Source organism: Triticum urartu, chromosome 3A, assembly GCF_056163025.1.
Source record: "Triticum urartu cultivar PI428250 chromosome 3A, HENAU_Tu73, whole genome shotgun sequence".
NCBI lineage: Eukaryota > Viridiplantae > Streptophyta > Magnoliopsida > Poales > Poaceae > Triticum > Triticum urartu.
Window position 1 is genome coordinate 671,141,377 of NC_141875.1, and position 23,773 is coordinate 671,165,149.

General features: G+C 43.5%; 3 protein-coding genes and 10 non-coding genes across 15 annotated transcripts; 1 reads left to right on the top strand and 12 right to left on the bottom strand.

Moving 5' to 3' along the window:
* Window positions 1–1,856: 1,856 nt before the first annotated feature.
* Window positions 1,857–3,330, bottom strand: LOC125545904 (putative esterase PIR7A). Its single transcript, XM_048709962.2, has 3 exons — window positions 2,801–3,330; window positions 2,548–2,685; window positions 1,857–2,470 (listed from the first exon to the last, which is right to left on the bottom strand). Exons 1-3 carry the CDS (start codon window positions 3,170–3,172, stop codon window positions 2,180–2,182), a joined length of 801 nt encoding a protein of 266 aa, XP_048565919.2. The 5' UTR covers window positions 3,173–3,330; the 3' UTR covers window positions 1,857–2,179.
* Window positions 3,331–5,170: 1,840 nt separating this feature from the next.
* On the bottom strand, window positions 5,171–15,513 carry LOC125545905 (uncharacterized). 3 transcript variants are annotated; one of them, XM_087513941.1, is made up of 5 exons: window positions 12,220–15,510; window positions 11,019–11,436; window positions 9,621–9,734; window positions 5,977–6,025; window positions 5,171–5,875 (listed from the first exon to the last, which is right to left on the bottom strand). In XM_087513941.1, the coding sequence occupies exons 2-5, from the start codon at window positions 11,176–11,178 to the stop codon at window positions 5,758–5,760; spliced, it is 441 nt and encodes a 146-aa protein (XP_087370067.1). In that variant the 5' UTR covers window positions 11,179–11,436; window positions 12,220–15,510; the 3' UTR covers window positions 5,171–5,757. The 3 variants fall into 3 exon arrangements, with proteins under 3 accessions (XP_087370067.1, XP_087370066.1, XP_087370068.1); XM_087513942.1 differs by having other exon boundaries at window positions 5,173–5,626; window positions 5,800–5,875; window positions 11,019–15,513; XM_087513940.1 differs by having other exon boundaries at window positions 11,019–15,513.
* LOC125549779 (small nucleolar RNA SNOR75) lies at window positions 12,460–12,543 on the bottom strand. Its single transcript, XR_007301499.1, has one exon. It is a non-coding gene; the product is annotated as a small nucleolar RNA SNOR75 (small nucleolar RNA).
* LOC125549781 (small nucleolar RNA SNOR75) lies at window positions 12,585–12,672 on the bottom strand. Its single transcript, XR_007301500.2, has one exon. It is a non-coding gene; the product is annotated as a small nucleolar RNA SNOR75 (small nucleolar RNA).
* LOC125549649 (small nucleolar RNA Z103) lies at window positions 13,254–13,348 on the bottom strand. The gene has a single exon (XR_007301424.2). It is a non-coding gene; the product is annotated as a small nucleolar RNA Z103 (small nucleolar RNA).
* LOC125549647 (small nucleolar RNA Z195/SNORD33/SNORD32 family) lies at window positions 13,493–13,579 on the bottom strand. The gene has a single exon (XR_007301422.2). It is a non-coding gene; the product is annotated as a small nucleolar RNA Z195/SNORD33/SNORD32 family (small nucleolar RNA).
* Window positions 13,704–13,790, bottom strand: LOC125549778 (small nucleolar RNA SNOR75). Its single transcript, XR_007301498.1, has one exon. It is a non-coding gene; the product is annotated as a small nucleolar RNA SNOR75 (small nucleolar RNA).
* Window positions 13,919–14,064, bottom strand: LOC125549747 (small nucleolar RNA F1/F2/snoR5a). Its single transcript, XR_007301469.1, has one exon. It is a non-coding gene; the product is annotated as a small nucleolar RNA F1/F2/snoR5a (small nucleolar RNA).
* On the bottom strand, window positions 14,717–14,828 carry LOC125549759 (small nucleolar RNA snoR100). Its single transcript, XR_007301481.1, has one exon. It is a non-coding gene; the product is annotated as a small nucleolar RNA snoR100 (small nucleolar RNA).
* LOC125549712 (small nucleolar RNA Z155) lies at window positions 14,955–15,033 on the bottom strand. Its single transcript, XR_007301439.1, has one exon. It is a non-coding gene; the product is annotated as a small nucleolar RNA Z155 (small nucleolar RNA).
* Window positions 15,149–15,228, bottom strand: LOC125549713 (small nucleolar RNA Z155). Its single transcript, XR_007301440.1, has one exon. It is a non-coding gene; the product is annotated as a small nucleolar RNA Z155 (small nucleolar RNA).
* Window positions 15,298–15,386, bottom strand: LOC125549663 (small nucleolar RNA R41). The gene has a single exon (XR_007301431.1). It is a non-coding gene; the product is annotated as a small nucleolar RNA R41 (small nucleolar RNA).
* A 3,700-nt stretch (window positions 15,514–19,213) lies between the features above and the next one.
* On the top strand, window positions 19,214–20,430 carry LOC125549111 (putative esterase PIR7A). The gene is made up of 3 exons (XM_048712598.2): window positions 19,214–19,746; window positions 19,815–19,952; window positions 20,063–20,430. Exons 1-3 carry the CDS (start codon window positions 19,372–19,374, stop codon window positions 20,345–20,347), a joined length of 798 nt encoding a protein of 265 aa, XP_048568555.2. The 5' UTR covers window positions 19,214–19,371; the 3' UTR covers window positions 20,348–20,430.
* Window positions 20,431–23,773: the final 3,343 nt, after the last annotated feature.

Consider the following 23,773-nt stretch of genomic DNA (forward strand, 5'->3'; position numbering starts at 1 on the left):
CTAATTTTTACAAGTGGGGAGGATCTCAACAAGGAGATACGCAACAACCGAAGTATCATGGGCATCGTGGTCAACAATCCCTGACCAAATATTTTTGGCTTGTTCAAACCTCAAACTTCACTCTATTCATCACTAGGGCCAACCGGCACCATTTTAGGACCGCGCACAAACAGCCACAACAATGAGAATGTATATGAGACCAGGATTCACGGACTAAACTTACCCAACTTTGTTGTGACTGGCATGTGGGCCCCACAACAAGCTGACCCACACTTTAGCCTTACAAAGTTAGGTGGGTTTTCGTGAGTCAACTTTAATTTAAGGATTCCATGTGCATTCAAATATCAAGAGTACAATTGGCCATACATGCAACATTTTAGTACATGTGTAACAAGACAATTACAAAAGAAAACACCACCCAAAATAAAGAAACTACAGTACAATCCTTAGATTTTCCTACCATTTTCACCTTCCTGCAAAGAATGCATGTTATGTGGAACTTAGTAACTCCCTTCGCAGAGCTTACTATAACTCGTTGGTTATGGATCTCAGTAGGATCACAACAAATGCCAATCGGCCCATACAAATTTTTTTGCTAGATCTTTTGAATTGTCAGGGCTCTTTCTCGCTCGTTGCGATACCTAGGTCTCGCCTATCGGTAGGCCGGCCCAGTACTGTGGCGCCTCTAGCTTGAGTTATTTTTCTTTTTATACTATGTGTTTTTCTTATCATTTTTCTGTTTTTCTTTGTTTCTTGACCGATTTTCTATGGTCTTTTCCTACTTTTTTTTTCTTTTTCACTACACATGTCTACTTTTTTCAGTATACATGTGGACATTTTTCCGACACACTTTGGACATGTTTGAAATACACAATTTATTTATTTTTAAATATGTGTTTTGGTCATTCTTTCGAATACATGATAAAAAAAATATACTTCGTACACTTTTTAATGGCATGAAACTTTTTTTAAACTACCAGAACATGTTTTACATTTTTAATAAAATGTTACGAACATTTTTTTAAATGTGTGATTATATTTCTTTAATATGTCACGTATATTTTTATTAATTGTGCTTAAAATAAATCACAATGTGGATGATTATTTACATCGTATGAATAATTTCAAATGGCACGATACATTTTTTTAAACATGTGAAGAGTTTTGAAATGTCACATATATTTTTGAATTATGTAAACATCTTTTTTGACATTGTATAAACATTTCCTTTAATGTCGAGAACATTTTTTCTAATGCTGTCGACATTTTTACATTGCATGAATATTTTATAAATGAATATTTAACTTTTTAATATTTAAATAAAATACGTATCCATTTCAGAAATAAAAATAAAAGTAATAAACCAAAAAATGTGCGCTAGGAGCCAACCCTCCCTGATGGGCCATTTAGGGGGGCGCCTGAGGGCAAGGGGTTGTTTCATCTCGCTATAATCAGAGACAATGCACCAGCCCTTTTCAAATCCCCTTTCCGGCAAACATTTTTGCTGATCAATAAAGCCTGGTAAGCTTTTCTCAAAAAAAAATGTGCTGGGAAACAATGCGGGCTTGTTAAGATATGTAGGACGCAACAGAGCTTTGCAAGGATCGTGACACATGATCGATGGCCAGAAATCTGACAGAGATGAAGAAATGTTTTCCGTTGACATAACTTTTGAATTCAGTCTGGCATGTAACGCAAGCCTTTATAGATAAAGAAGGGCGAACGCAAACCTCACCGACGGATGTGCACAACCACAAAACATCGCCTACTAAGAAAAGTACAAAAATGCTACACTTACGTTCTTACCTTACGTAAACTTTCTAACTAATTTCTCCAACCCCCCCCCCCCCCCCCCCCCCCCGATTTCAACTGGGTGCGCCTCCCTCCTCTAATTTCACCCAACAAAAAGATGCCACCTGGCCTATTACGTTAATTACGTAAGACTAATTACGTAGATGTAGCATTGCTGAGAAAAGTACTAGTAACAAACAACAAAGTTTTTCTTAAAAGGTGCACTCCCTCTTATGGTACTGAGTGTTTAAAACGCTTTTGTATCTTTCTTTAATATATGATACACATGTTTGTGTGTATTTGAGAAAAAAAATTGTATTATGGGACCAACTTAACTCTCAGCGAAGATATTACGTTGTACGAAGTCGCAACTGTGTGGACAATCAATTCATTCATACTTGTCGCCGATTCGGAGCAGAACATCGCAGAGCTCCCTGGGCTTGGAGCACATGGCCATGTGATCGGCTCCGGCGATCTCCTCGGCCTCCGTGCCGGGGTTCAGGTCGTCGACCATCCAGCGCTGCATCGCCTCTGAGTTTGAGGCGTCGGCCATGGCCACCACGTACACCTTCTTCACCGACCCGTAGTTGGTGTCGGTGAGCAGCGCCTCGTCCTTCATCGTGGGGTCATCCAGGAACTGGCACCCCGGTCTCACCAGCATCGTAGCCAGCGTCTGATCCTGCATGCCGTACGTAAAACCACTGTCAGCATCGTAAATAACATTTGTGACGGGAAAGAATGGATTCTTGCTATTACCTCAGCCGAGCTTCGATCGTAGAGCTTTGCTGCCAATATTTTTGGGCCAAACACGAGTGCAGGTCGAGGGCCCTGGCTCGTGTTCAGAAGCACCCCCTTCATGTCCATGAAGAAATCCGGCTTGATCCGTCTCATGATCTAGCGAGAATCGCGGGAAATCAGCATGGTCACCATGATCGAGCGATTACGATGCAGCTCCTCTGACTTCTGTTCTGAGCTGTGTAAAATTTGCTAACGCGGGACAATTACTCACCTCCTCCGTGGTGGCGCCCATGTGCCTGCCGACGCACGGCATGCACGCGGCGAGGAACACGGCCGCGGCGACCTTGCGCGGGAACCTCTCCATGGCGAGCGCGATGTTGAGCCCGCCGAGGCTGTGCCCGACCAGGACCAGCCTCTCGCCGGCCGGTGCCGCGGCCACGGCGTCAAGCAGCGGCCGCGAGTAGTCCTCGAACGACGCCACCTCGTCCATGCGCGCCGGGTGCGCGCCGGACGCGGCCATGTCGAGCGCGGTGACCCGGTGCCCCGCGGCCCGGAGCATCGGCACCAGCTTGTACCAGCACCACGCGCCGTGGCAGAGGCCGTGGACGAGGATGAAGTGCTTGCCACTGCCGCTCCCCTCCATCAGATTTCACCTCCGGCAAGATCGACTGACTATGCCGCCGGCGGCGAGCGGCTTGCAGATATCTTTGCCGAGGGTATCTCACCAGCAACAGCATGGGCACATGGCAATCAGTTTTCAGTGAAAGCGAAAGCAGATTTGGATACGGCAGCCGATGGAGTCATCAGTCCACCTTACAATTCTGTCCGCGTTTCCTTCAAAAAATACTCCACTTGCCTAGCCCCCGTTCCTGTGATGCGTCTAACATCGTTGGTGAACATGTAAAGGTATATCTCTGACGGATCTATCTTTCGTGAATTTGCTTAAATCTCGTCGTTGTTCGTCTATATTCATGTGTCTTCGATTTGGATCCTTTCTATCTATGTTATTCTTCATCGACGACGGTTGCTGTTCTGGTGCGCTGATCCTTAGCACGACGACTTCCCGACTATCTACTATAACAAGTTGTGCCCGACTCCGGTGATGGAGGGGCGATGACGGCGGCATGCCTTCGGCTCACTTCAGTGCTTACGGTCGTCGCTAGGCGGTCTACGGATCTGGATGTAATTTTTATTATTTTTAATGTTCGTTGTACTGCCATGATTGAAGATGAATAGATTAGAAATTTTTCTGCAAAAAAAATTACTCCACTTTGTTTATAGATTGGCACATGATGATGTTGTGGTGGCCTTTTTATGATCTTTTGCTTGAGAATATTTTGAAACTTTATGCTAAGTGAACACGTGAGTTTCAGAATTCGAGGTGTTTTCAATCCAAGTGCAACAAATATGAAAGTGGGACTTCCTTTGCCGATCTTCTCAAAATGGAAGCAAACGATTTGTCTTAGCCCGTTGAATCAAGATTGAATCACTGACATAACCACACAAACACAAACATTTTTTTTTGCGGGTGAAAATATTGTATTGCTTACTCACAATGTCCTTACAATCCTCAATCACCAAGTCGATGACCATAGAAGGGCCTGAACCGATCCACGTCATGGTTTTGCCTTCAGTTCTACCAAAACTAGCCAGACAATCACTAGCCTTATTCTGACTATGATTTACATGAATAATACAAGTTTCTCAAAGACTTAACAAATACTTCCTTCATAAACTAATATAAGAGTGTTTAGATCACACAGAGGGAATACAAGTTTTTGACTAGTGTAGTGTCAAAAACACTCTTATATCATGGGACGGAGTACCTGATTTCCTTCACCAGAGATGCATAGACGGATCTATCTTCTTCACGCGTCTAGATCATGCCAACCGTCGTTAGCGAGTCCATCTCAATAACATTGATAAGTCACTTCTCTGTACAGCAAAGGGTGGGCCTTCTATGCATGCATAAAGTTCTGCCTCCAACGCATCAGACAAGCAAACAACTGTCTACATGCAGAAAAGATAACGACTCCTGCTTCATTACGGAAGATCATACCCGCCCCAGCTGAACCGTCTTCTGTAAATGAGCCGTCTGTATTCAGCTTGACCTAGCCGCGCCCCTATGGAGTCCAGGCAAGGGTGAGACCACAGGGCCAGCTCGACGCACCTTTGGTTCATATTGCAAAATCGACTTCCGTTTCATAGGGTCAGTATGCATGTTTGACTTAATTCTAATGAGAGAGTCCAAGTAGCGCTACAAGAACCTACATGATACCATTAGCGGGACAGGTTTCATATGCACAACATCATTCTGGATGTACCAGCACCTCCAGAAAGTCATTAGTACCATACAAACTTACACACGCAACCAACAAAAGGCTCCAACGGAGCCATCCAAACGTGCCACCAAATATCACCCCAACAATGCTAGGCTTATGGACTTTTGCTAGGGACTGGTTAATTATTGACTCCATTCAAGTCATCGAGGATGACTTGTGTCGAATGTTATTATACAAGGTAGGTTACAATTGAATTTGAACTCATACGGTGTGTAGACAGGATATGGAATCGGCACCGACACGCAGGGGAGCACGTGGTGTGTACCGATGGCCAGGATGCGGTATTGTAACGGTGTCACGGGGAGGAGAGCCCGTAGTCAGGCCCCGGAGATGTAATCATATCGGTAACCTCGTTAACAAATCTCGGTTTCTAGCTCATGTGATTGCTTGGTCCTCGATAGATCAATTATGCATCTCAGATTTATTCTAATAAATGGAATCTAACATGACTAATTGTAGGGCCGGGAGTTGCCCATGTGAACTGCTTCGCTCTTTTTCGGACACATTACATTGTTCCAAGATGTTTTTGCTGGAGGTAATAGCACCTCAGGTACCCTAACTTGCACACAATGTGATGATTTAGTCCCAAAGTCGCAAAGTGCAACTCCATCATACCCCAATTTGCAGTGGATGTGATGATTTAGTCCCCGGCCTATCATAGCTCGACAAGTGGTAGCCAGGTAGTTGAACCGGTCGTCGCCCGCACTTTTGCAAATAACACCCTGCAGTCTTCTCTAATTAACCTGCAGTACAACCTTTTCGGGAGGGAGCATGGAGGTGGTAAATACCGAAATGGATGTGTCGAAAATGAGCACACTGATGCATGCAGACGATCGGTGATAAATACACAAAGTATTGAACAAATCAAAGATCAAACCCGGTCCGATCAAAATGTGTGTTGAGAAATAGAGAAGATGAAGTTAATTACATTCTTGGCAGCTGCGCTGAAAGCCTCCCTGTGGGTGATGTCCGGATTGTTGGCCTTGATACGCTGAATCTCGTCTCTGCATACGTACATAGGAAATCATGCATCATGCATACGAATTTTGCCAGAGAGAAGATTCAAGCTAAAACGGGGAACTAGAATGAACCACTGATCACTCACTTGATGAATCGGTTGTATGCCGAGGGAACTCTCTGCCGCTTCTCTGGATCTGCAGAAAATCACGGCAAGCAGCATGAAATTAAGGGCATAAACTTGGCAGCTCCAGCACGGATCAAGGAGAAAAATCAGACAAGTGCAACCGGTTGGCCGTTTGGTACTCCTACAGTCGTATATATACGGAACCTACAGAACTGATTATGTTTCTCATTCCTAATGCCCTCTGCATTTATTTAGTTTAGTTCTCCTATGCCTATAATATCACACACTGTGCATATGTTAACGTTGGAGTTTGGGGAAAAAAATTCCTCCACGGACAAATGGTACTATTGGGCCCGGGAGCAAATCATTCAACATGTCTCTTCCACTCGAAAACTCCGACCGCCCAGAAAGAATCCTTAAAAGAGAGACACAATGCATAAAGAGGGAGCCAACGACCCAAAAAGATGTATACTGCTTGAATTTGGTTAGCAGTACAACGTGCACTGTAATTTGAGGGCAATTTGGGGATATTAATTTTCAGCTAATCAGACAGATTAAGGCTACCCCTTTCATCTGGTTTCGCCGTCCGCATGCATCCTCTTCCTCCGCAAGCCCATCTCCCGTCCCTTCCTCGGCCAGCCTGCCTCGTAGACCAGGCGCTCGGCAGCATGTCACAGGTCTCGCCGACGTCTCCTACCTACACCGTTGTGGCGTTGTCCTCTTCCTTGCTAGGCCATATGTCAAGCAATGGCTTACGCTGCTCATGGTGGCCTGGTTCATGGCGGTGGTGGCGAAATCACCGGACACCACTGGCGAGCTGTCCGCCATTGACAAGAAGGTCATACAGAAATACGTAATCCTCGCCACGGCTCCCAGGCAGCAGGGCGTAGACGACAGAGGCTCACGGTCATGGACAGTTTAGCGTTCACCTTTGTAGAGTTGGCCATGTCCAATGCAAATTCATGTTTTAAATTGTACGTATATTGGTTCAAGCTGTTGCCTATTCCAGTGATGGCTCGGTTATTTCCTAGCATCTGAAGAAAGTTTTAACGTCACTCAGTTTCTAAGATGCAATCATACTAGATAAGCCAAGCGTGGATAACTGAACTTCTAATCCATAACAAGGCAGCAGACGGTCGAGGCCTGCCGCAAGCTCACGGGTGCACGAGCCTGAAGGTCTACAAGAGGAGCATGGCGAGAGTTAGATGGACGAAGCGAACTAACGCAGCGACAGCGGCCGAGGGCAGATGGACGACCGGTGGGGGACGGCGCGTCGGGGTTGAGGTGGAGCTTGGCTGCTAGGGCGACGGCGGGAGGTGAGATTGCCCTGCAGCGGCGTTTCCTCTTGAAGGCAATGACAGATACAAACAAAGAGTTCGTTAATTAGAGAAGACTCCAGGGTGTTATTTGCAAAAGTGCGGGCGCTGACCAGTCCAACCACCTGGCTGCCACTTGTCGAGCTATGATGGGCCGGGGACTAAATCATCACATCCACTGCAAGTTGGGGTATGGTGGAGTTGCATTTTACAAGTTTGGGACTAAAACATCATATTTTGTGCAAGTTAGGGTACCTGAGATGCTTTTACCTCTTTTTCTGGTATTGATCCAGATTTGGATGCTCAAGTGGAATTTGGAACATTCCAAAAAGTGGGAGATCCAAGTCTGACTTCTCTTTTTTGATTTGACATGGGAAACATCTCCCATCCTTTCTTTGACTTCCAGGCAACACAGACGGCAGTTCCTGCCCTTTCTTTGAACCAGTGAGGCAGAGATCTGGCCTCGGCCTCTTCCTCACCACGGTTCGTTTGGACCGATAGGCCCATGGGCTAGGTTTCTTGTGTCTTGGATTGGGAAACACGTAAAAATCCAAAAGTAGACTTTGGGATTTGCGTAGTAACTTGATCTCCTATAAATCCGACTTCTAAAATCAGTATTGCTGCCACCGCCCAACAACGTTGTCCTCTGTTCGTCACTTTCTTCACTGTTTGTTCTAACAAATTCATATCTCTGTATCTATCTCTGATGAGTTTGGTCTGGGTATAACGAGAGAGGAATAGTAATGAAAAACAGAGTTTTTCTGTATTAGATCAAATAATAATCTACTACCCCTATAAAGGCACGAGAGGGCGGAGAACCAATTCATCTCATCCATTCAAACTGCTTGATCCAACGATCCAGACGGCTCCAATGTTTAGCACTAAAACATGGTTGGCATTCTCCACAGCCCGCACCCACGTTGCCGCTAATTACTCCAAAATAACTCCTTGCATCGCTTTTGAAGAGAACACCTCGCACCATCGCACGATCTCTGGCGCCTCCAAAAAACCTCCCCACACCTCACCACCCATCGCACTCCCCGCTGTCCCCGCTGCCTCTCAGGCCCTCCCCTGGGCCTCTCTTGCACCGCCCGGCGCCGGCGCCTCCCCGGGGATCAGAATTTCGCGCACCAAAGTGGGACCCGTCTGCCTCCTCGTTCGCTGCCGCCGCCGCCGGAGGCTAAGGCGTTGCGGCCCTACCCGATCTGATGTTGAGCGCGCCACCGGAGGACCCCTGCTACTGATCCTCGCGCCCGCCCCCACCCATCCCATGGTTTCCAGTCGCCAGGCCACCCACCCTCCTCACCTGCTGCTGCTGCCAGCACGTGGTCCTGCATCTCAATCCAATCCCAACTCCCAACGATGAACCCATAGCCGACGACCAGTTTGGGGAACTCACATGACCTCCATCAAGGTACAAGCCCATCTGTATTGCCAGTTCCGAGTGCCTTGAGCATGGCTGACGATCATGTGTCATATGCAGCCTCTATGATTATAAGTATGTGCTTGTCAAAATAGTTCAATTAACAAAGTTTCAATTAACAGGCACACACGTTTCTTTTTGTAATTCTCTTGCTACATACACAGAATCAATAAATGAGAAAATAGTCCTTCTATTTAAATAATTGATGCACATGTGTACCAGGGAGTTCACGACGATGGAAATGAATTGGAGCTCGGAGGCCACATGTGGCGGTGGTTGGTTTAGAAACGATCTGTGTGCTGCCTGTCATTTTTCTTTGAGCAGCTATCATCCCTCTCTCTGTTATCCCTCTGACATTTTTGTCTGTGCTTGTTCAAGAACGAAGAAATGCACACTGCTTTGTTGATCATTGATATATGGACTTTGCTGCAGGTATGGGCAAAGTTTCTGACAGGAAAAAGTTTCGATCATGTTTCATTTTTTACATGGCAATGATGCTCTTGAGGCATATCATATTGTGAGATTGCTATCTTTTGTTTGGACTTTCTTATGTTTCTTTTTGATTGGCCTCTCAGATCAGCCCTTTACATTTTGGATGGCAAAATGTTGTAGGTTTTCCATTTCTGTTTTCCACTACTTCTCTTAGATCTTAAGACAACTTAAGGGCTAGCAACTAGAACATAGTTGGTCACTTGTTTGTCCACCAATTACGCTCTTGCATAGTATCATACATAAGTCTGTATTTTCTATCGTACATAAGACTATTTTTACAGTCATATTATGATAATCGGTAGCTATTTTCAGTCCAACATTTTCCAGCACTGTAAGCAGAAAGGATTATCTCACTCAAAATATACTTTGTTGTACAAAAAGTATAATATGATGTTTTAACCTCAGTACTAGGGCATCTGAATCATATAAATTACCTGACAAATTGCTCCCTGGTAGTGTTGATGAGCAGTTAGTAAAGGATGTACATCTTGTAGGTTCCATTCCAGAGAAACATGCACAGATTTTTACAGAGGAGTGCAAGCCTTTTCCTGAAGATGTCCAAATACAATCAATTTACCCCCTGCAAGTGCACCCAATTCGATATTCTTGTCTTAGAAGGTGAAGATTTCTAGCAACCATATAATTCCGAAATAGTGTGATCTATGTTGCCATCTTGTGACTTCCAGTTGACAAGCAATTTCAAGAAAAAACACAATTTCATTCCTTTGATTATCATTTTGCAGGTCTAATATAGCAGAACTAGAGTTGAAGCTCTCTTGAGTATACCAAATAGATGTCAAATCTGCAAACAGATTTGTCCATGAGCTAGCCTCAAAGGTATAAATTCAGCACTGGATCCTATTTCCGTATTCGTACTGTTGTGATTTGGTCATAAATTTAAAATCAACTTATACACTTCTATCTGAAATTCCAATGCATATTGTGTTAGTTAGTTTGTTGACAGTGCACTGCAGTATACTATTTGAACTAACAGGGTATTCTCTGCTGCCCAGTATGACTATAATCCGAACGAAGACTATGTCGAGACAGAGCTGAAGTTGAGGGAACATTTGCAATCGTTTCCCGTAACAGTAAAATCCTTCAATATGACATACACTGAGGTGAATATCTCATGCATCGTTATGTAATTTTCCCCATGTATCTCCTCTTTATATTCCAGACAAACAGCCACACATGAATATCATTTGTACCTCTGATTATCATTTTCCATGTGTTTTTGAGTTGTGATAAGATAGAAGTTATTTGTCATTGTAGGAAATCCATCCTTGGACCCACATGATGGAGGTTTCATGGTTGCATGGGTTTGGTCCAGCTGCTGACCACTTGTTAGAGGCTTACAACACACTTGTAAAGGTACTATCTAGATTATTCGATTCGTTTACTTGCCACTTTATTGCTCATTTGAATTTCTTGTGTATCTCTGACCTACATGTCATGATCTGGTTATTTGAACTTTTGATGGGATGAAAATAGTAAAAGTTCATTTTTGACTTGTCAGTAGGCACTCAATATATCATAGTTCTATGGCAGAATGAACATTTCTTGAAAGTTTCAGTGAACATATGATTATAGGCAATATATTGTCCTGCAAAGTGAACTTAATGCACAAGGCACATGTTTGTTTTTTCCTGTCAATAACTCAAAAATAGTCTCCGTACTAAACCTTATTGGTTTTATTTTGGAAATACTAATGTCTGAGAAAAATATCTTCTGAACTCTAGCCAACAGGAATTAAACACCCTGATGCAAACTTAAAATCAATAGAAATGATGCCTATAATAAAGATGGGAGGATGGCACATAGAATGTAACCTCCCAAGTAGACTATCTCCGGCAGAGGAAATACTTCCGCCGAATTGACATGAAGCTCCACACCCAGGCGGCTGCTCCGGCGACAGCGCTGCAGTCGTCGTTGTCGGTGTTGACGAGAAGCGTAGGCACAGAGATGACGCCAAATGACAGCCTGGAGCATTCAAGGAGCGGCACTAGGCGGTGCCGCCACACCATCCCTCAGCCAGCTCTGCTCTAAGTTTTATACTCTTAACAAAACTGAAACAAATCCCAGCTGTCTGTAATTGTACAAATTTTATTTCAGGTGTATGCCGATCAAATGAAGGCGCGGGCGAAGAACAACATGACCAAGAAGTAGGCAAGGGTAGAGGCGAGACAAAACCGGCGGGTAGATCGACCACGTGTCGTCCCGGTTTGGGTACTGCGATTGGTTCCTGTGCTGAAAACCAAACAAAAGTCATATTGTGTCTGAAATACAATCTGACTGAAGAAGGCACAAGATCACAGTGCAAGTTTTTGGGACAAGATACACATGAAATTATTTGAATCAATGTACTGTAGATGTTGCTTTGCTTTGTACTCTGTACAATCTGAATGTTTGTGACCTGAGCTACAGTAGCATGTTACCATTGATAACATGAGCTAATGCTGATGACCTGCTGACTAATGTACTCAGAACTTGAAATCATCTATTCAGCTTAGTGGTAACTGTAGAATGAAGAAAAACATGAGCTAAAACTATGATCTTTTATCTTCACATTTATTGGCACATATTTTTTGGTGTTATTATTTTATCTCACTATTTTTTGGTTGCTTCCTAGCTTTTCCTGAAGAACAAATATTAAATTGTGATTTCATTTGAGACCTTGCCATCTTATAATGAAAAATCTATAAGAACATTCAGTTGATGGTCTCTTCAAACTTATATAGTGGGGTTTAGACTGTTTTAGGTGAAACTGTCAAGGGTCGGATGCCTTTGATGTTGATTCAGTAATGCCTCACAAGTCTTGGAATTTATAGCTATTCTATCCGAGTGGCAATAGGAATAGATGTCGGTGATGTATTTAATCTCAGAACATTGTGGGAGACCTCATCAAAATTTAAACTTGCAGAGTTTATGGAATGCATCCAAATAATTGCACGTATGTGGATTTGACAATTTAATCTTTAAAGTATTCATATTTGAAGTCTAACAAGACATGCATTGCACATGCACGCTTACAGATACAAAGATGACGTGTGAGGCTCCTGTTGAGGAGGCAACTGACGCAACGTGAGCATCACCCCTAAATATTTGCCTCAACGCTATCTCCAAGGTGAGTCGTCACAAACCCTGTAGGGAGTGCCATTTGTGCCAATTTGAATTTCAGAAAGAGTAGGAGAAATTTATCGTCAGAAAACAATTGTCCTCCTCACAATCACAAAGTTAAATAAATCAGAAAAAATAGCACAGAAGCACATGTTCTCTCAGACAAATGCCTCGATTGCCCACATGGTTTAATAGAATGGATTACATCAGACTCGTCACCTGTTTTCATCATACAGAATGGCAGGTGTGAAAAAAAAGTGTTTTCAACTCCTAACATGTTCTCTCAGACAAATGCCTCATTTTGTCCCCATGGTTTAATGGAATGGAATGAATCGGTCATCTAATCAGTGTTGGTCATCACTGAGAACAAAAGAAGCAAATGATTGATGTAAACGGGGGTATAGTAACAGGAAGCTCCTGGTATGAGAGCAGCCAGTGTCGCAAAAACCTGTTTCCCTCTCACTGTCTGCCAATCCAACGAGAAACAAGGCCATGAAAGAACACCAGGCATCAGATACCTCATGGCATCCCTAATACCCCTTTCCAAACAAAATTCAGTTAAGTGCTAAGATATGTATGGACAAGTTGAATGCAAAAGCCATCTCAAAGAATGGCTTGTACCAGAATCTTAGCCCAAAGATACATCTTGGCAACGTACAGCACTGAATTACACTATTAAGAAGTGCACCAGAGACTCTAATTTATTGCCTTCAGAAGTTTCAGATTGACCCAAATGAATAACAAGTAACAGAAACTACAGAGGATTATTGATTTAGATTTTGATGCTAAGTTGACGAAATAATAATACTCTTAACTGGATTTGGGGTGACGATTGGAGTAACACTTCTATAGTGCATGATAATTTGGAGAAATGAAACCTGCCTAGCATTCAAATACTCACCAGAAGACAACAATAAAATATGAAAAGGAAAACAAAAGTACAAAAGATGGATCAGATTTCTGGCTTGGAATCCTGATTGGATTACATTTGCGCACAGTATAATCATAGTCGATCATTTGGGGAAAGGATCATCACATCCATTTAATCCATTTAAGTTCTGAAAAATGAAACTAATAGAACCAGGGAGATAAAATACAAGGAAAAAAGACTGTGGACTTCTGGGTAAATGTTACCAGAGCTGAAAGTTTAATCATATAAAAATATCTAAACTATGGAAATAGCAATGGGAGATCAGATGGTAGTGCATGATGTAAATTGATCATCACAGTGAATGCAGAAATGTGGTATGGTTATGATATCATCACTTCACCCATTAAGTCAAACATAGCAAACAAGAAGACACCCAGAATGCACAATGAAATTATTATCAAATAGTTCAGACAACAAGTGTCTTCCTGATAATGTCAGCAACAGTCATTTAAAAAAAATTATTAAGCTCTCTCAGACAAATGCCTCGATTGTCCACATGGTTTAATAGAATGGATTACATCAGACTCGTCATCTGTTTTCATCATCACAGAGAACCAAGAACTAAAAAAGATGCAGAATAAGCACAGCTCAATAATATATCATACAAGGGATCTAACGAGTGTTGATCATCACTGATGGACAAAATACTGAAGCCGGCCGCAGAAAGAACAATTCATTGATAGGTGTAAACGGGGGTATAGTAACAGAAAGCTCCTGGTACTAGAGCAGCCAGTGTCGCAAAAACCCGTTTCCTTCTCGCTGTCTGCCAATCTAACGAGAAACAAGGCCATGAAAAAAGACCAAGCATCAGATACCTCATGGCATCCCTAATACACCTATACAAACAAAATTCAGTTCATTGCTAAGATATGTATGGACAAGTTGAATGCAAAAGCCATCTCAAAAAATGGCTTCTGCCAGAATCATAGCCCAAGTTTCCTCTTGGCAACCTACAGCGCTGAATTACGCTAATAAGAAGCGCACCAGAGACTCTAATTTATTGCCTTACTAAGTTCTAAAATGAGTATTGAAACGAATAAACAACAAGATTACTACAACTAGATTATGATTAATTCTGAGTTTGATGCTAAATTGAAGAAATCATCATACTGTAACTACATTTGTACTATCAAGCAGAATAACTGTTCAGTTATGGCATTGTGAGTTGATGTATCAAAGAAGTGAGCACAAGAAAGAGTCATTACTTCAATTGGCACAACAAAACATGTCGATATAGGTGGGCTTACTGACCATTCGCACAGAGATTGCTGCCATGGTGGTGGCTGCTGTGTGTAACTGGCTAATTAGCCACCGAGCCCAGACGTACTGAGATCAATGTTCAAACAGTTTGAGCCATTGACGAGGCCTATAGATCTACAGAGGTAATTAACCAAATCCAACAGGCCACAGAAAAATCGACTACCGACAGATTAAACGAGGTGATTACTGAAAACTAAACGATATTTTTGGGGTAAGTCGTAGTGTGGGTCAAATCCAGGCCCGCGAGATCAAAGCCCGAAGGCGTCAGGGCGGGCAGACATGCAGACCAATTCAGTCCATCTCCGTGCACATTACCATGCTTCCTTCCTCTAATCATCCAGAGCATCGGCTTGTTGTGCACGGATGCAAGAAAGTAACCAAAGAAATTCAGCGCAAGGAGAAAAGATATCAGGCGAAGCTCACGAGAAACGAAATAACAGATTGGTTGAGATTCTAGAGTTGATCAGATAATTGTAGTCTGTAATTTGGTCAACACTAAATATGATTTTCTGTGAAAGGTTATCATCACATCAACCATTAATTAAATCTAATTTCCCCAATCGGTCAAAAAAAGGATAAAACGCAGAAACCAAGATAATCAGGTGAAGATACAGAGAGGCGAAAGAACAGAGAGGTTCAGCGAGATTCGAGAGTTGATCAGATAATTGTAGTCTGTAATTTTGGTCAACACTAAAAACGATTTTCTGCCAGAGATTATCATCCCATCAACTCAAATCTGGTTTTTCAGAATCGGTTGCAAAACAAGATCGAGCGCAAAAATCAAGAAACTGCACAGATCTTGGAAGGCTCAGAAGAATGAATTGGTTTCTCTGCAGGGGGATCGAAATCCCTCAGAAAATAGGTAGGTATTTTGATCATCACAGCCTAGGAACAGATCAAGCAAAAACCAGACAGGCGAGGAAGTATCAAGAACAGAGAAACGCCGGCAAACAAGCTGCCGATTGAGGAACAAACCTGGGAGCTGGAGGCGGAGGAAAGGGAAACGAGAGCGTGCGGTATATAAGGGGGTCCGTCGGCTAGGGTTCCGCGAAGCAGGATAACCTCAGCTTACTGGGTTTATTGGGCCGGACTGGTTATTGTACTGGGCCAGCGAAGTTCGAAATAGGGCCTGGCCATCAATAGGACTGCTCGCCCACTAAGGCCTGTTTGGAGCTTGTAGGAAATTTTCCTCTACAACATTTTGGTTCATAGCAATGGATATCTATTCCTATATAGGATTGGTTCTTATCCTTCATATTTAGACTCGAAAAGAGATTGTATTCTTCATATTTCAAAATAAAATAAACATGAGTCTAGAGTCAATCAAAAAATTCTATGATGTGAACCAAATGACATCTTTTTTTCCTAATTATAATCACATGATTTCAAATACATGTCATCTTATTTCCTACAAGTTTCATATTCTGTGATAATCCTACCCTATGAAACAAATAAAGCCTAGGCAAATTGAGCCAAGCTTGAGTAGTAAGCCGCCGCCTCCTCCTCCTCAAGATAAAAAAAGCTAGGTTTCGTGCCTCTCGCCGGCACCGGCGCAGGTCCGCCTTATCCGCAATGGCCCTAGGGCCATGGGGGATGCTGTGGATTCTAGTAAGGGCCGGCGGAGGGGGTGGGCTCCGTTGTTAGTCGTTCCTTTGAGTTTGTTTAGGGTTTGTGTTTTGCTTAGGAAGGCGAAACGGTGACGACTCCCTGAAGATGAAATAAAGGTCTTCGCGCCTAGCCCTTGTTTCGGTGGTGCATCTAACATCGTTGGTGAGCGTGTGAAGATGTGTCTTCGGCGGATCTATCCTCAATAGATTTGCTCGGAACTATTTATTGTCCATGTGTCTTTGGGTTGGATCTTTTCGATTTGCGTGGTTTTTCATCGGTGGTGATTGCTGTTCTACTGCGCTGGTCTTATGAGGCCTTAGCATAATGATTTTTTGACTGTCTATTACAACAAGTTGTGCCCGACTCCGGCGTGGGCGGGGAGGGGGGGGGGCAATGACGGCGGCGCGCTTTCGACTCACTTCAATGCTTGTAGTCGTCGCTTGCTGCTATGGATTTGGATGTAATTTTTATTATTTTTAGTATTCGTTGTACAACCATGATTTAAAATGAATAGATCGAAAAAAATTCTTGAAAAAAGAAAAGCCTAACCATTCTCCTTTTTTTACCGTTGAGAAAAGGCGCATCAGGTTACACGTTAGGTCGTTAGGGCGCGACTTACGCATCAAATAGGAAACCATGGGCGCACCTATCTCTCGCTTAGTGCGAGACGTAGGGACGCTACGCCTGGTCGACCACGAGACTTGGACGGCCCAGTGCGCAGGTGCCACAGTTCACAGCCACGCCTTTTCTTTTTCTTTTGGTTTTTCTTTCATTTTTTTATTTTATTTATACATCCGTATATTCTATAAATGTATATTAAAAATAGATATGTCTTAATCGTAAAACATTTGAAAAAAATTAGTCATGCATTATGGTAAACGTGTTAAGAAAAACTGTTTTCGATGTATAAGAAAAATGTACATTGTGTTTGAAAAAGTAAAACATCAAAGCATATGTCTTCAAAATCTTAATCATGTATTTTGAAAATATTGAATTCATATTATAAAAAGTTTCCGATGTATGCAGAAAATGTATCATGTATATGGAAAAAATAGACATAAGAAATAACTTTTCAAAAATATTAATCATGTATTTAGAAAATGTTAAACACGTATAAAAAATGTCTTTGACATATACAATGTGTATAAAAAGGTACACTTCAGAAAATTTATGTTTTATGAAATGTTAAGAATGTATTCCAAAAATATTGAACGTGCATATATAAAATGGTCCGCCTTAGTGGACCACAACCCAAGTACCTCGCTCCTCCACTTCTTGGTTTTCGCTTCTGTTATTTTGTTAACTAAAAAAACGGTTGATGGTTTTAAAATCTTTTAAAAAAGAGTTCATGGATTTTAAAAAAGTTCACACGTTTATAGATTTTTATTAAATTCAAAAAAGTACATGCATTTGATAAATTAGTTCGGAAAATTTTAAAAAGTTCACTGATTTATTTTATTTCACGAATTTGAAAAAAAATCATGAACTTTAAAATGTTCATCAATTTGAAAAAAAAATTCAAAATTTAGTTAGAAAAGTTCACGAATTTGAGAAAAGTTCATTGATTGACAAATAAGTCGCTAATTTGAATAAAGTTATCGCAATTGAAAAAACTTTATCAATTAGAAAATAAGTTCACGGATTTGACAAAAAGTTGTGAAATTGAAATACGTTCATCCATTTATAAAAAAGTTCAGGAATTTGGAAAGAAAAACTTGAAATTGAAAAGAAAATCACAAGTTTGACAAAAAGTTCATCTATTTGACAAATAAGTTCACTAACTTGAATAAAGTTCACAAAGTTGGAAAAAGTTCATCGATTTGGAAAACAAGTTCCCGAATCTGACAAGAAAAGTACTCAAGTTTGAAAAAAAAAATCTTTGTTTTGAAAAAAACTTCATGAATTTGTCAAATAAGTTCGCGAATTTGAAAAAGTTTCAAAGTTGAAAAAAGTTCATCGATTTGGGTTTTTTGCGAAATTGAAAAACATTCACTCATTTTATAAAAAGTTCATGGATTCAAATAATAAGTTCTTGTATTTGAAAAAGTTTCACGAGTTTAAGAAAATGTTCATGAATTTTAACAAGTGAAAAAAGAAGAAGAAGAAAGAGGCCAAGCAAAAACCCTAGGAAAAAGAAAACCAGACTGAGAAGATGCACAACAAGAAGAAAAATGAAGTAACCAACATAACAAGGGAGCTGTCCTAGTTGGTTATAGCAGGTGGAAGTAAACCTAGAGGTTGGTGAAGTATATATTTGTACTGAAGCGGGACTCATGATTCCAATCTAAGAGTAAGAATTTTCTGCATCTATCTTAAGTAGTTTATTAATTAACAAGTTAATAATCTTTAAATCCATTTTTTGGTATGATGCATGTTTTAACTAAACAACATGATATGTTTTTATCAAGAGTAATGAAAATAATCCAGATATGTTTTATATCCTATCATATATCACCCGATATCCGACATCCAATATGTTGAAACCAAACCGATACGAACCTTCTCTCTGATATTTTGAATCCTGCAGTGATCTTCCTCCTTGCATAAAGTCGCCTTGTTGCGTGTGGCTGGCTTGGATTCCGTGGGCTCGTGGTAGACACATGATACCGATGGCACATGTGGACAGCTCCATGAAGCTTTTCCTCGGTGGTGTGTGTCGACTTTGTCTTGCTGTGGAAATATGTCGAGTGAGTGGTGTCTTTGGCGTTCGGTTGCAATCTTCATTTTCTTATAGTCTTTCTTCTAAGTTTTTCCTTCGGTTAGTTGACAATAGATTTAATTGGCAAGACGAATCGCTTCTCGCGGTTTGAAAAAAAAAAGCGACGGATAGAGTTAAACATTCATATTTATTGCATTTGGTCGAAAATACCTCAAAATCCACATGTTTAGCATAAATTTTCAGAATTTTCTTCAGCAAAGCATCACAAGAAGACAAGTGCATTATCATGTGTCAATCTACAAAAAGAAAAATACTCCGTATTTTTCAAGGGATACGATCAAAATTGTGAGGTGGTAAGACGACGCTTGTCATAGGGACTGCTCACTGATGTCCACTACTCAAGGGATACAATCAAAACCTGCTTTGACTTACTGGAAAGACGACGCTTCACTCAGGTTGGCATGGTCCAAAACTACTATTGGCACGTTCACATGCCAGTGAGATACAGTACTGCTCTCTCGGCAAAGAGATCCGGAAGCCGCAGCCACGAGCCGCAGAGCGCCGGCTACGTAGCGCCCTCACTCGTTCTCATCGGAGGTGAAATCAGATGGAGGGGAGCGGCGGCGGCGGCGATCACTTCATCCTCGTCCACGGCCTAGGCCACGGCGCGTGGTGCTGGTACAAGCTGGTGCCGATGCTGCGCGCCGCGGGGCACCGTGTCACCGCGCTGGACATGGCGGCGTCGGGCGTGCACCCGGCGGGCATGGACGAGGTGGCGTCCTTCGAGGACTACTCGCGGCCGCTGCTCGACGCCGTGGCCGCGGCGCCCGCCGGCGAGAGGCTGGTCCTGGTCGGGCACAGCCTCGGCGGGCTCAACATCGCGCTCGCCATGGAGAGGCTCCCGCGCAAGGTCGCCGCGGCCGTGTTCCTCGACGCGTGCATGCCGTGCGTCGGCAGGCACATGGGCGTCACCATGGAAGAGGTAAGCAAACCTCAAGTTTTCCATTGACACCGATCGATACTTGGCTAATTTCTGGTGACTCTTGCCAGTTCTCCAGAAGAACCACGCCGGAATTTTTCATGGACAGCGAGAGGATGGTTCTGGAGACGAGTCAGGGCCCTCGACCTGCTCTCGTGTTCGGCCCCAAATTATTGGCAGCAAAACTGTACGATCGAAGCCCAGCTGAGGTAACAAGAACTCAATCTTTTTCGTCCCAGATGTTCTAGTCCTCGATGCTGACATGGGTTTTACCTACGGCATACAAGATGCTGACATTGGTTTTGTGGCCGGCACGCAGGATCTGACGCTGGCTACGATGCTGGTGAAACCCGGCCGCCTGTTCGTGGACGACGCGATGGTAAAGGACGAGACGCTGCTCACGGACGCCAACTACGCGTCGGTGAAGAAGGTGTACGTGGTGGCCATGGAGGACGCTTCCTTCTCCGAGGAGATGCAGCGCTGGATGGTGGACCTCAGCCCCGGCACGGAGGCCGAGGAGATCGCCGGAGCCGACCACATGGCCATGTTCTCCAAGACCAGGGAGCTCTGCGATGTTCTGCTCAGGATCGCCGGCAAAGCATGACTGAGAATCCTTGTCGCGGTGACGGACAATTCGTGTATTGTGGTTGTGTACAACTGTACGTCCGGCCTTGAGGTCCAACTCCACCACGTGACCTTATCTTGTCCGCGCGCGTCCGTTTGGGTAAAACGGACGAATCAGACGGCCCAGCGCCCAGGCGCAAACGCACTTTTGTTTATTTTGTGTCCGCTTTCGACCCATCTCCGGCCCAAGTTTGCGTCACTTTTGGGGTGAAACGGACATCACACGGACGCGCGGGCCGTCTGCGCGTGTGCTCCCCTGGCTCGCCCGTCGGTGGCACAGGGGCGTCTTTTTCTATCCGCCCCCTCCCTCCCTCCGGCCGCACACCCTCCATTCTTCTCCACTCTTCCCTACTCTTCCCTCGCCGCCGCCGCCATTGCTGCTGCCATTGTAGCTGTGCAGCTCGGACGCGCGCTCGCCTAGCCCCTTCCATTCGGCGCCTCCGAGCTACCCAACCACGGCCACCTGTTTTGCGCACCCGCCGACCGGATTTGGACCGGATCCGGTCGGTCTTGAGCTCGCCCGGCTGTGGGAGGCCGCGTCACGCCATGGTGTAGGATCGAAAGTATGTCTAGAGGGGGGGTGATTAGACTACTTGACCAAATAAAAACTTAACCTTTTCCCAATTTTAGTTCTTGGCAGATTTTAGCTATTGTAGGACAAGTCAAGCAACCATCACACAATTCAAGCAAGCATGCAAAGAGTATATTGGCAGCGGAAAGTAAAGCATGCAACTTGCAAGAATGTAAAGGGAAGGGTTTGGAGAATTCAAACGCAATTGGAGACACGGATGTTTTTTCCGTGGTTCGGATAGGTGGTGCTATCCTACATCCACGTTGATGGAGACTTCAACCCACGAAGGGTAACGGTTGCGCGAGTCCACGGAGGGCTCCACCCACGAAGGGTAACGGTTGCGCGAGTCCACGGAGGGCTCCACCCACGAAGGGTCCACGAAGAAGCAACCACCCACAAAGGGTCCACGAAGAAGCAACCTTGTCTATCCCACCATGGCCATCGCCCACGAAGGACTTGCCTCACTAGCGGTAGATCTTCACGAAGTAGGCGATCTCCTTGCCCTTACAAACTCCTTGGTTCAACTCCACAATCTTGTCGGAGGCTCCCAAGTGACACCTAGCCAATCTAGGAGACACCACTCTCCAAGAAGTAACAAATGGTGTGTAGGTAATGAACTCCTTGCTCTTGTGCTTCAAATGATAGTCTCCCCAACACTCAACTCTCTCTCATAGGATTTGGATTTTGTGGAAAGAAGATTTGAGTGGAAAGCAACTTGGGGAAGGCTAGAGATCAAGATTCATATGGTAGGAATGGAATATCTTGGTCTCAACACATGAGTAGGTGGTTCTCTCTCAGAACATATGAGTTGGAATTGTGTATGTGTTCTGATGGCTCTCTCCACGAATGAAGAGGAGGTGGAGGGGTATATATAGCCTCCACACAAAATCCAACCGTTACACACAGTTTTCCAATCTCGGTGGGACCGAATCAACAAACTCGGTCGGACCGAAAAGGTAAACCTAGTGACCGTTAGAGATTTTCGGTGGGACTGACATGCAACTCGGTAGGACCGATATGGTTAGGGTTTGGGCATAACGTAATCTCGGTGAGACCGATTACACAAACTCGGTGAGACCGATTTTGGTAATTAGCTAACCAGAGAGTTAGTCAGGCAAACTCGGTGGGACCGAGTTGCTCTTTCGGCGAGACCGAAAAGTTACAAAAAGGAAACACTGAATTTACATTGCAATCTCGGTGGGACCGATTCGCTCTTTCGGTGAGACCAAAAAGTTACGAAAGGGAAACAGAGAGTTTGCAATCCCATCTCGGTGAGACCGAGATCCCTATCGGTAGAACCGAATTGCTAGGGTTTGGCAGTGGCTTATGACAAGTGAAACTCGGTGGCGCCGGATAGAAAGAATCGGTAGGACCGAGTTTGGCTTAGGGTTTAGGTCATATGTGGATATGGGAAAGTAGTTGAGGGTTTTGGAGCATATCACTAAGCACATGAAGCAAGAGGCTCATTAAGCAACACCTCATCCCTCCTTGATAGTATTGGCTTTTCCTAAAGACTCAATGTGATCTTGGATCACTAAAATATAAAATGAAGAGTCTTGAGCTTTTGAGCTTGAGCCAATCCTTTGTCCTTAGCATTTTGAGGGTTCCACTTTCACCATCCATGCCATGCCAATCATTGAGCTTTCCTGAAATAATCATCTTGAAATAGCATTAGCTCAAGGAGCTATATGTTGTTATGAATTTCCAAAACCACCTAGTGATAGTTGCACTTTCAATCTCCTCCTTTTTGGTAATTGATGACAACATATAGATCAAAGCTTCGACAAATGATAATAAGCATGAAATATATCGTCGCTTTGAGAAGTATGTGACAAGTAAGAGCTCCCCCTAAATTTGTGCATATTTAAAATTTGCTTTGGACTGCAAATGCACAAAGAGTTAGAGTCATGGGTTACTCTTCTATGTCACATACATCTTGGTGGAGCGCTTAAAATGATAAGAATGAAATACATGCACTCCTCACCAAGAATAGTGAATGATCACATAAGATAGATAAGATGATAATATTAAGCAAGCATTAAGTGTAGCTTATGATCAAACGCATGATCATCAATGTCTCACAAGCAATGACATAGTATCTCAAGCACTCAAAAGCAAACAAAGTTCGAAAAACCACCAAATAAAGCAAGAGAGAAAAAAGCAACACTCTCTCTCGAAGTCTATGATCTATACATTTTCTCCCCCTTTGGCAATAAGTTACCAAAAAGTTCCTAGAAAATGCATAGTGCTAAGTCGACACTCAGGCTTGATCTTCAGGTGGTGGTGGAGTCCGGAGCACTCCAAGGACGAAGCCTTCTGTAGACGTGGTCGGAGTCGAGGCTGAAGTAGATGCTGGAGCTGGTGGAACTGAAGCTGTAGCTGGTGCAGAAGTGGTGGCTCTGGTGTCAGCAACTGGCACTGCAGACGACCTCGGACCTCGTGGCACTCTGGCAAAGGCATCAGTTGTAGTCTTGCCTCTCCTCTCCTGCATGTCATCCTGGAGCTGCTCCATTGCAGTCTGAATCTCTGTCACTTTGACATCCAAGTCATAGAACTTTTGTTTCATGATCCTCTCTAAGCTCTGCTGATTCTGAGTGAGGGTGGCCAGTCCTTACTCAATCCTCAGTGTGGATGCAATCAAGTAACCAAGTTGCTCTTGTTTGGTTTTCAAGAAATATTCAGATGCCTCCTCTTGAGTTGGCATCTTGGCAGCTTTCTCCTTTCTTGCCTTCTCCTTCTTTGCTTGTGCTTGTGCAGACGATGGTTCATTCTCAGTCATAACAACTTGATTATCTTCAAAATCTGGATGGATGGGTAGGTGTTCCTTGTCCAATA

Excerpts from the sequence above, each read along its gene's own strand:
- LOC125545904 (XM_048709962.2), bottom strand. The coding sequence starts at position 3,172 with ATGGAGGGGAGCGGCAGTGGCAAGCACTTCATCCTCGTCCACGGCCTC. Across the intron at positions 2,686-2,800 it reads TGGGCGCCACCACGGAGGAG|ATCATGAGACGGATCAAGCC; the intron begins GTGAGTAATTGT and ends GATTCTCGCTAG. Across the intron at positions 2,471-2,547 it reads ACGATCGAAGCTCGGCTGAG|GATCAGACGCTGGCTACGAT; the intron begins GTAATAGCAAGA and ends TACGGCATGCAG.
- LOC125545905 (XM_087513940.1), bottom strand. The coding sequence starts at position 11,178 with ATGCTCCAGGCTGTCATTTGGCGTCATCTCTGTGCCTACGCTTCTCGT. Across the intron at positions 6,026-9,620 it reads ACCAGGGAGCAATTTGTCAG|ATCCAGAGAAGCGGCAGAGA; the intron begins GTAATTTATATG and ends GATTTTCTGCAG. Across the intron at positions 5,876-5,976 it reads GCATACAACCGATTCATCAA|AGACGAGATTCAGCGTATCA; the intron begins GTGAGTGATCAG and ends GTACGTATGCAG.
- LOC125549111 (XM_048712598.2), top strand. The coding sequence starts at position 19,372 with ATGGAGGGGAGCGGCGGCGGCGGCGATCACTTCATCCTCGTCCACGGC. Across the intron at positions 19,747-19,814 it reads TGGGCGTCACCATGGAAGAG|TTCTCCAGAAGAACCACGCC; the intron begins GTAAGCAAACCT and ends GACTCTTGCCAG. Across the intron at positions 19,953-20,062 it reads ACGATCGAAGCCCAGCTGAG|GATCTGACGCTGGCTACGAT; the intron begins GTAACAAGAACT and ends GCCGGCACGCAG.